This window comes from Atta colombica, unplaced genomic scaffold (genome assembly GCF_001594045.1).
Source record: "Atta colombica isolate Treedump-2 unplaced genomic scaffold, Acol1.0 scaffold107, whole genome shotgun sequence".
Lineage (NCBI taxonomy): Eukaryota > Metazoa > Arthropoda > Insecta > Hymenoptera > Formicidae > Atta > Atta colombica.
This window is the reverse complement of record NW_017259192.1, coordinates 674,085-686,093: the sequence shown is the minus strand read 5'-3', so window position 1 is coordinate 686,093 and position 12,009 is coordinate 674,085. Positions and strand designations below refer to the sequence as shown.

The following is a 12,009-nucleotide window of genomic DNA, read 5'->3' as shown; positions in this document are numbered from 1 at the left end:
AATATTATTTTTTAATTAAATAATTTTATTTTTTGTTAAAACATTTTAAATTTAAGAATCCTTTATATTTATATAGTTAAGGCTGTAATTAATATAATATTTTAATTGAAGTTATGTTTCAAAATAAAGAAAAATAATTTATTAAATTTTTAATATATTTCGGATTTTTACTTCCGTAATGATAAGTAGACAAATGGATAAATTGTTAAACATAAAATATTTTCTTAATCCATGTGTAGAATAATAATGCAACTTAAATATATTATAAGTATTTTAGCTGAAATTGTGCTTTAAAATAAAAAAAAGTCCTTCAGTAAAATAAAATAGAAATTTGTAAATGAAAATTTTGTTTTTTTATCGCGAATATATCTTGTATGACAAAGAATGATGATTGATCGTAGTGGAAAGTAATCATGTAAATCCAAGTAATCGATTTTCTTTCGCTTACCACGCGACACTTAGTGATCACGAAATTCAATTTGCTTTTAACAAAATATTAGATGGAGTCGCCGCTGCGACCGAATTCGCGAAGCCTCGGATTTCGAAAGATTTGTCACCGACATATATTAGTATCCTCAGGGAGAACAACTCAGAGGAAGATACAGAAACTTCTCACTCGCGGAAACATATGTAGCGCACGTTCGTCTGCGGAGAAAGAATTCTTTATGGACGCCTCGTAGAGACTCGTATATTATCGCATAATCGTAAAGGCTTAAGCGCAATGCGGTCGGTTTCTCTTCACCAGAAAACTCGAGTTGAAACTACGAACGTTGCGTTTTCTTTCCGACTGTCTTTTCACCATCTTTTTCTTTCTTCGTTCCCTTCTCCTTCTTTTTCGTAGTATTTGCGTTATTCTCTGGCTCTCCAGGAGGATTTCACGGACAGTTCGGTCGCACGTAAAAGATGAAACGCCAGCGGGAGAAGCAGACAGCGGGACGAGGTCTCAAGGCAGGAAGCTGCTTGTGAATTTTTCAGACTACGATGAATTACCTCTGATAGCAAGTCCGGACGCAGAGCTGCACGGAGAACGAGAGCTCCTATAGTGATGGATGGGTAGATAGTTTGTGCAAATTGTAATAATTCGATGAAGTAGTGTGTCTGCATTATATATTTATCGTGATGAAATCAGTTGGAGTGGGTGGTGTGAAAGCAACTGAGTCTTAAGGCGATTGCTTCGTGCAAAATTCGATCGATGAATAAATTTCATGAAAGTAGCTGTCGAGAATGCATTGAGGAAATCGAAAGAATTTTCTGATTTGCTATTTTCGCGATAGATCAATCATTTTTTGCTCTTTATAATAATTGTTTTTAAAATACAAGTTAAAATTTGCAGAAAATGATTCGCGCGATTTTAGATCTATATTATCGTAATAATAAGATTGAGGAATTGAGTTAAAATATATTATAAGTCTCATATCATGTTAAAAGACAGAAAAATAAAAATGTCTTTAGCAAAAGCATTTATATCCGATGATTTATCACAAATTACATCATAATATGTAAAAAAAAATAACACGTTTTTGAAACTACAAGGAATTAACGAATATCCGCTGTTACAAAAATTAAGATAAAAAATTAATTTGTATTCAGCAAATTGCATATTATTGTAATAATAAAATTGAAGAAGTGAAATAATATATGACAGGTAATATATTGTTTTATAAAATAAAAATGTCTTTATTAATGTAACATATATACAGTATTCATAAATTATACTGTAAAGAATATAATAACAAAATAGTACGCTTTTGAAATTACAAAGGGGATATTTATTGTTAGTGCGAATTAATTTAAAAAGTTAATTTGCGTCGCCATTTTCTGTTAGTCTTGGATGTGTCAACAAATTACATAGCTGATTACTATTATGATGCGAAATGTATTAGAATATTTCACAAAGAAAAATATGAGACAATCATATATGTATGCGCTTCTTTATATGTTAAAAAATACTTGTACAAAGTGTTATTTTAGACTTCAGAATTGCATATTTAGAAGCACATAAAGAAAGAGAAAAATTTTTTAGCATGATATATCTGTCTTCAACTTTAAAGTCCTTGAAGATATGCAATTTTGGAATTTGAGATGAAACAGAGAAAATATTTCAGTCTCAAGCTGGTCGCGGTTATGATATTGTATCATTCACGACAGGAAAATCCAGGATCTCATCATTATACTTTGCGTTTGGATGTACCATTTTCTTCTATATTTATGAAGACTAGTTTTCTCTCTCTCTCTCTCTCTCTCTCTCTCTCTCTCTTTCTCTCTTATTACAAAACATTTGCGGATGAGATCTCTTTCGCGAGACATCCACGACAGGACGCAATATCGCATCGCGACTACAAACGTGCATACACGCCTCGCATAACATGCGCGATATTACGCTGGATAAGAAAGCCTAGGATTTTTATTTTGATTGTCATTGCTTGAAATGTCCCCTCCTCCCGCGGTGACATCACAGTTGGAAACCAATCAACCAGGGGAATAATTAAATTTTATTACATAATAGCTCCAAAAACTATGGATGTGAATTTAACATGCAGTGATTATATAATTCTCACTAAGTTGGTATTGATATAAACAATATAATGTGACCTTAACATTAAGGTTTTTAAATCCACATATTGGTGATATTAACATGGTGAGAATTATATATATTAAATTTTAAACATCGTATGTTTAAAATTAAATCCACACCTATATTTTTAGGGTGCTTCTGCAGTTAGCTCTTCATGTGAAGTTTATCTTACATAGCACAGACTTTCCAGCGACGTTTAAAGATATTCAGATGATATTCTACATCCCAAAAATTGTATCATATGTATTGTATATAAAAATTGTATTCTACGTCCCTCGGATAAATTGTATCATATGGGATGATCTATGATGCGAGTAGTTAACATTTTCGCATAATTCTTCGATGAGTGCGCGAAGTAATCCCATTTGTTTCAGTAGAATTAACGATTGAGTAAACTATCGTCGAGCGTATATTTCTGCCTCACCTGATAGTCCATGTAATTTCCATAGCCCATGTGGTTGCATGTGCAGGCGCATGCCTGAATGTGCCTCCGCATGTCGAGTTCTACCTCTTCGCCGCATACGCCTCTGCTCGTCGCCATCATCGTATCTCCCATGCAATAGCCGCCGGTGCAATACATTCTCGGGTCACTCTGATCCAGGTAACCCCCACCAGTGTCGTCGTATCCGAGCCCGCTGGCGCACCTGGAATCCGAGGCGTATCCCACTCGGGACTGAGGACGTTCCTCGTAGCCCAGTCTAGACTGGGACCGGTGGAATGTCGAGGATACATCCTAAAAAAAAAAAGGAAGATTATCTTGCAACAAATCACTTAGTAGTTGAGAATTCTGGATTTAAACTCCGCCTGAGGATATATTTTTCGCAATAAGTTTTTTGTAATATTCTTTTAAAGATGTTTATTAACATCGCTATTAAAATTGACGATCAATATAATTTATTATGTTATTTCCAGTTTTAATTTATGATCGCATTTTAAGTCTAACAAATTGAATCGGGGCGCAAGTAGAACTAAAATATGTATTTGCAAATGAATATTATTAAGCATCAAAATCCATTTCGAAAATAGAATTCTTTTTATGATTTAAATCATTTAGTCTTTCGTCTGGATCAAAGTTAGCGATTGGCAACTCATAATTAATGCAACCGACAATATTACGATTTCTATCTCATAGCAAACTCTTTTTCCGGAAATGTATCGGTTTTTTAATTATTCACGATTAAATATTTATATTCACAGTAAATCAATTTTAAGTTTGCATTTCCGACATTTTATAACTCAAGATATATATGTTAATTTTACAGAAAGCTTAACTAAATTTACGTAGTTTTATTAGATTTTTAAATTCGAATATTAATTTTAGTGATAAATTTTGATAAAATTATTTTTAATAAACAAGTAATTTTATTTTTTATACGTGTGTTATTTTTTTTACTGTAACTCGCAACTTTCCTTTTGTGTCATATTCAAAATCATACAAATATGATTTGTTAAACGATAAACAATGAGAATGTGTCAAATATGATTCTATGCTTGTTGGTTGGGATATTGTTGTATGTATGTATCAGTTAAAACGAATGGCATGTACCTTCTATGCATTGAATAGCAACTTTAATTGGCTTTTTTTGTATACAAAATACTGACTGAAAATGATCTGAAAATAATACTGTTTTTGTTTGAAATATTGTCGGGAAAAAGTCATGTAAATCGAGTTAAATTAACTGTCGAATTAAATTAACTGTTATCAATATTACGTAAGCGATAAAAATTAATAAAAATAAAGAATGAAATGTAATTATAATATTGAGCAAAAATCGAAGAAATATTAATTGCTTCTTAAAAAATAAATTATAAACTAACTTGTATATTTATAAATATATTTATAAAATTATATTTTTAACACTAATATATGGTAGAGTAGTATAAAATAAAATAGATTATCTAATTGAAGTATTCTTATGCTCCTACTGTATATGTATGTATTGGTTGAAAGCAATTCGGTTGATTAATCCGTCTTCGCAAACGAGATATCGTTCGCCAACCAAACATGCCAAGAATCTCTTGGAATATGAAGAAATTTAATATTCGAGACGTACAGCGAGTACTTAAAATTTGAAAAGAATCATCTTAATGCAGCCCACAAAGGCGGAATGCGTTGGCGTGGGAATTGCAATTGCGTAAGAGAATGTATAACGTGCCAGTCGCATCTGCGGATTAAATCTTTTCCATAACATGCGGAATTACTCACTTCGGTTTATACATCCACGGCAGTTTCTGTATTTATGCAACAAGGAGAAGGGCTTGTGTTACGAATTGCATAAGTAACGATCGATTTGCAATAAGTAACGATCTATAACAAGAAAAGCATTTTGTGCGAAAATATACTGGATATTTCTCGATTGTCATAATTTTTGAAATACTTTCAATGGATTGACAACAAAATGTTTCTAAAATTTGATTTTTAATAAAGAATTAATTGTGTTATTAAGAAAATTTCAAATTTATTAATTTTTTTAATAAAAAATCGAAATCAAATTATATTTTTTTTTTAGCGAAATTTTGTCTCCCCATCATATTTTTGTAGCACACAATAAAAATGAATTCATAAAATATAAATTGATATAACATTATATATTATTTTGTTTATTCGATCTCAAGATAATTCAATTAATATTTAGAACATAATCCACGAATTTATTGTCAATACGTAAATTTAATGTTGTAAATTTTAATTAAATTAAATTATTTTTAATTTTTAATTAAATTATCTTGAGATCAAATAATCAAAATAATGCTATATAGATAAATTCATCTTTTTATTACAATATAAAAAGGAAAATATATAGTTTCACTTTAAAAAAACATAATTTGACTTCGAATTTTTATTAAAAAATTAAATTCTTTTTATGTAATTAATTTTTTATTAAAAACTTTTGCCAGAAATATTTTGTTGTCAATTCAATTCAATGAAAATATATGAAACCGTAGTAATATGAGGAACACTTTCCATACAAGAGTAATGCGATAATTCACAATCGCTCTATTTTAATAATCTATTTTGGAGATTAATTAGAGTTGAATGTTTACCTATGAAAATGTTAAAGTAATAATTTTCGAATTATAAGCGATTATAGTTGGTCAGTGATTTACACGCTCACATAGATTGAGATCTGCAATATTTCATTTGCATTTGCTTAATCTGAATTCGGTATAATCTGTAATCTCTTATCGAATTTAGCAAATGATATTGCAAATATTATATACATTTATACATAATAATTATCGCACATGTTGTATTTTATTTTATCAATCTCTTTTTTCTCTTTGTATCCGGATATTTGCGTATTGAAATTTGAAAATTCTGTCTTCACTGATATAATCTGATAATTATAATACTATTAAAATATTATACAGTGATTATGGAACACTCTATATTTTCATATATCGTTTAAACATGAATTAATTGTCGAAAATCTTTTGCAAATCTATGATCTATCCAAAATAAATGTATTAATAAATTACATATATATGAAACTGATATCATTTTATATCTTTACGTTATCATTCCAAATTTTCTTGAAACAAACACTTGTATAATAGGAAAAATATTTTGTTTCATAAACCAAAATTTTGCTGTAACAAAATAAAATATTTGATTAAAATATACCAAACAAAACTGTTTAGTTGATATAAAATATTTTTGTAAAAAAATGTTTTTGTTTTTTATTATTTACAAAACAGAAAAATATATTTCGCAGAGGCAATTAAATTTTTTTGTTATATAAAACAAAATATTTGGTTGTTAAAAAATACCTGGACTAAAGTCACCTGGACTAAACAGTTTCGTCGAAGATATTAAATTTTTCTAATATAAATACGTGTATCGCGGTGAGTTTAAAGCAAAAAAATTATTAAAAAAAGGGAATTTTATTCGTCATGTTTATTTCTTCATTTTTTTCGGTACACTTGCAGTTATCACGCTTACGCGTAGCAGTATTCGATGGCTTGTGAGCTACCATATTCCGCGGTTATGTTGTCGCATCGTCGTTCGATATGGACGGCGTGACGTCGGCGGCTGCATGCACAACGACGACCGCCAGTGCAAATCAAGTGGCTTTCTATCGTCGCTATCTTTATACCCACCACCGATATGGCTTCCCGTAACAGTAAAGTAACGATATCGCTAAAATAATCGGAATGTATGTACGGTCTTCGAGGCCGAAACCATATGCACAGTGCAGGATTCTGAAATTCGCCTAGAAATGTTCTGTCGTCATCGCTATACGATTTTGAACGATAGAGACTGTAGAAGTATATCTTCGCTCCTTGCTTCGCCATTTTACGATCGCGAGATAATGTCTTTTGAACGATGCGTTCGATCGATAACTAATTTTTAAAGATTTGCCGTATCCCAAGCTTTGTAAATTCGATCTCGGTCTCGCAAAATGATACGTACTTAATATAACAATAATGTACGACAAGTTGCGCGTATCTTTATTTAAATAAAGTATGAAATATTTCTTTTATTCAGATAAAAAAAGAATGAACTGAGGAAAGCTGTCATAAATGAGAAAATATATAACATTGTTTTGGGAAAAATCTTTTATTTTGAAAAATTAATATTTTTAATTATTTATTATTATTAAATTATTAATTATTAAATTGTTAAATTTTCTTTTTTGTTAATTAACTCTAATCATAATTCAGATCCAGTGTATACTCAGATATTTTCTTCAATTACATTATGAAAAATTGTTAAAAATGAATATTTTTCACAACTTACATAATTTTAAGTTAATCTTATTTCTCGGATTTTGTTCTCTAAAATGGACTTGTATTATATTAGTTAAACAAGTTTTGGAATGAATGTCGATTATAGAGTTAAAGTTTTACAAATTCTCCTATAATCTAATTCTGTATTAATAAATCCTTTTTAGAAGAAAAATAATACAGCAGTGTAATTAAATAAAGAAAGTACAATGAGTCACTTGCGGCGATATCATTCTGTAGAAAATATCGAATGGTGGACAGATGATCGGCACGTGATCGCAGTGCGTTATGCATTTGCGAAATTGTGTCCGCAGGCGACGTGTGGCTCGCTCGCGGCTAGAGATGTCGAAATTTAATAGCATATTCATACTTTTACTTTTTGGTTTTAAATACCGCAAGTATCGACATTTTCTATAACATTCTCGATATTTCTCGTTCATAAATGTTGATATTAATGTTCATGATACATAAGAAAGACAAAGACTTGTTGAACAATTGAATTTAAACGAGGACAATCAATGCAACTCGGCGCATCTTTATTCAAAGCTTCGATATCATGTCGATTTTATCCTTTAGCTATTTTCACGCATGATTACAATCATCGTTTTTAAAAGTAGTATTCAATGTAGAAAACAAAATATTGATACTGTTCGTGTTCTATTTCGTGCGATAATTAATTCAATCCATTAACGTCGATTTTATTCTCAATTTACCGTCATTTTCGCAATTCTACGGAACGTGATCTCGCGACGGAAACGACCTCCATCGAATCGATAGTCCATACTAATGTTCGTATGGTGAAACTTGAAGGGCTGAAGCGCGTCGAGCCGAATCAATTTTCAGATACCGAAAACCCATAATAGCTCTTCGAAGATTCCCGCGGCGAAGTTAAAGCGAACTCTAGCTGAATTTGCACAAGCGAAGAGACGAAACTCGTGACATACGGCTATTAGGAAACCTCTCTTGCTGACGAGACTATCTGAAGATAAATACCGAGCCTCTTTTCCTACGAGCATCGTATTAATAAACGCCGTTGAGTTGACGGGTGGAAAAAAATAACCTCGTCGCGATTAGCGATGCGACGCTTTTAGCTACGACGTTGCATTAAACTTCGATTCCAGAGTATTTCGAGGATGCATTCTTTTTCTGCTTTACGTATCACCCGCAAAGTTCTAATTGTAGTTGTTTGTCTTCTGCGTTGTGCGACAAAATATACGGAGTATTCGGAAATGGGTGGGTGGAAGATTTAGAGGCGTATTCTTTTGAGCTTAGTGCATTTTTATTGAATGGCATTTGAAAACGCTCGATATCTTATTTTATTTTTTTATATTGATTTTTTAAAAAGTACTATATTACAATACATTAATAATTTTTGGTAAGTTGAGTTTATATTTTCTTGAAAAAGAGCGATGACAATTCTTTTTGTCTTGTTTATGTATTGCGATGAATTATGAATTATAGATTGCATCTCATAAATAATTTTTCTTACATCTTTAATATCAGAAAAGGCGAGGCACATTATTATGCATGAAAACTTCTCGCGATTCGTATTATCGGATAGCGATCGTTTCAGTTCGCTGAATCATGGTGATCTTAAAGTCTGCCCTTTCCACGTTAACTAAGCTCCTATTTCCCTGGAAGCAGCAAATTCAATTTTCGCCATTCGATAATCATAAATACCAGACTCGAGTGGTTACATTATAAAACGGTGAACTCGTTCGATTCTATTGGATAATTATCATGTAATACCTATATCTAGAGGGGATATCAAATTTAATCGACGTCGATTTGTGCAGTGACACTTTGTACCGAAATTCAATGCGAATAACCGCGATATTAATCGCATTAAGATATATAGTTTATCTTAATTATCAATATTAATTTTAGCTTATGACGACAGAAAAGCAAATTTATGTATTACTCGTTAAATATTTTTACGAAAAATATGCCATTTATTCATGAAGATACAGACAAAAAGTATGAATGGGACTTATTTATTTGTGCTGCGTAAATATATTTTAAACCTACTTTCAAAGTTAAATTTTATCTGATTATTCTATTAAAACTTTTCATTTGTTCACATGTAATTTGATGGAGAATAAAGCATACAAAAGAATAAAGCATCTATCATGAAACAAGTCGGAATGGATTCCGATCGGAATGATTTCGTTTTTCCCTAGGAAACACAATAGAAATCTAGGGAATAATTGAATAATTCCGATCGGAATTCATTTCGAATAATTTCATAATACATATCCAGTAGTAATAATAACTATAATGTAATTCCGAACGAAAAGGCAATATTGATCGAATTTTTTAAGCAATCGGAAACTAGTAATTCCAGTACTAATAACACAAATCAGTCTATTGTGCTGGCGAAAAGTTTTTCATTATGCAATATTCGTATGTTTTCGTACGCAATCGGATCAACCGTGTTTAATTCTTATTTAACGACCGAATTTCTTTGCAATATTTGAGAAGGCATATTTTGCCGTTATACATAACTTGCTATTTTTTAAATAAAATATTTTTATTCTTCGAACTTGTACATGCGAAGAATGAGAAAATAATATCGGTAAGTTCGTATAAAATTACGAGGGATTATAAACTTTGCGCGACACACTGAATATCGTTAACTTTGCGGAACTGACGGTGGGTTCATTAGACTTATTCAATTATAAATCTCTTTATCAAAAATGTCAAACAATTCAATCTTCTTTATTTTACACGGAAAAATTTGGATTCTTATTAAAATGTACTTAGTATTAATTCTTTTTATACGAATTTAGTTAGCATAAATTAAATGGATTTCACAGACTCAACGTCAGGAACTGTGTTACAGATTTTGGCGTCGATTTTTTTTGCGAATTCAACAGCTGGAGTGTTTTTATACTCCAGCGGAAAAAAAATATAAATTGTTATAAAATATTGCTTTGTATTGTTCAACATATTTTCTATCTGTTTTAATAATTATTTTCTTTTTGAATCTTTAAATATGCATTCCATTGAAAATTCGCAATAAAGAAACATTATATTAATTAAAACCTTTATTTTTTAAAAATATTATTATAACGTAAGCTACTTAATGTGCTTATTTTAATATTTGTTTGGTTTCTACTTGTTTTTTCAGAAAATTATGATTAAATTATGATTAAATTCGTATCATTAATATTCTCAAATGCTAATATAAATTGGAAAATAATCAATAACATACAATATGTTATTAATGGTAATTTTAATTGGGGTGTAAAAATATCCTGGATGATCATTTATGTAGAAAAATCATGTGACCGCTCCTGGATTAATTAATATAAATTAAATGGATTTTATAGATCCAATAAATGTGTTACAAATTTTCAGTTCAGATTCGGAGGATTAATACGGTCGAACTAATAAAATTCATACCTGAGGATAGGACTCTTCTTGATACGGCGTCCTGCGATGGCACTCGTCGTAGCACCTGGCATCGTAGCCACTGGGCGGCCGTGGGTACGGATCTTGCGCCGCTACCGCAGCCGCGCAGCAGTCCGGGATTTGCGCCTGGTAGGTCTCATAGGGACACTTTTGATCAGGCTGGACCGGTCTTGGAGCTTGGTGAACGCGCTCCTGCGGCCCGCTTCCGTAACCGGCGCCGCCGCCACCACCGCCGACTCCGCCGACACTGCCACTTCCGCCACCTCCACCGCCGCCACCACTACCGCCACCGCCACCGCCACCGCCACCACCGGCGTGATGCATCGTCGTCGTCCACTCTCGCGGACTTCCTCTCACCTGACCTCGCACCACACCACCACCACCCTCTCCCGATCACTGCATCCTAATGCTGCGTGGCGCGCGATATGCGATCGAATCCGCGGCCTCGGCAAGCCTTGTCTCTGACGCGCGGGCCTCTTCGCACGGGTCCATCTTCACCACATTTAACTATATCTTGAGCTCTCTCTCTTTCTCTCTGCAAGCATCGGGTCCTTTCTAGCCCATCTCCTACCCGTACCTATGCAATTATTGCGTATGAGAAATTAAAGTGCGGAAGATGTGTATTCGCGGGTACATCAATTTGTCAAGTGGAAATGTGCACCGCGAACGTCGCCCGCATTCGCGCTTGCATCCCTCTCGAATTAATGCACCACATTACAACCCGGACTGATGTAACTCTGGGCCATCTGTATCTTCTCTTAACTGCCGAAAGTAAACCGCAGGGTCTCTTCTTTACCTACTTTGCGCGCATATCCACGAGTTAAGGTCGAAGGGAGAGGACTTTTTTGCATTATTTACTCGAGCTCTTTTAATCTTAGTCCCTTCGGGCGCTTTTTCAGCGTCGTTTCGTAGCGTAAGCTTTTAGATACTCGCGGAACGACGATGCTCGATCAACGTGCCAGACTTGATCCACTCATTGATCTTCTCTGACCCCTTGTCTGGCGAAGCGTACGGTGTGTTGCTGTGTAAACTAATGAGTTTGCAAGGAGTAGGATGAAGAATCGATCCTCTCTGCAATTTTGACACGCTAAGAATGCTAATGCGCAGCACCGGTCATTTCGTAAGCTGCTTTTGAGACACGTGACGGTCTGTTATGTCAACAGACATCGAGTACGTTAACGTGATGTTACAGAAAACGGTTTTTGATTAGTTAATTGTATTTACAATTCTTTCTTCTAATTGGTCAAATGCTTCAATTAAAGCGTCTGCAATGAGACTTTAACTGCAGCCAA

The 12,009-nt window shown here is 32.9% G+C and overlaps 1 protein-coding gene across 1 annotated transcript in view; it reads right to left on the bottom strand.

Moving 5' to 3' along the window:
• The window catches only part of LOC108691929 (dipeptidase 1-like), a 130,416-nt gene extending 119,375 nt beyond the window's left edge, over nucleotides 1-11,041 (bottom strand). Inside the window, exons 1-2 of the mRNA XM_018199897.1 lie at nucleotides 10,709-11,041; nucleotides 3,000-3,308 (exon numbers count right to left, since the gene is read on the bottom strand). Coding sequence (XP_018055386.1) covers nucleotides 3,000-3,308; nucleotides 10,709-11,041 — 642 coding nt within the window. The remainder of the gene's footprint in view (nucleotides 1-2,999; nucleotides 3,309-10,708) is intronic.
• Between the last annotated feature and the right edge of the window lie 968 nt (nucleotides 11,042-12,009).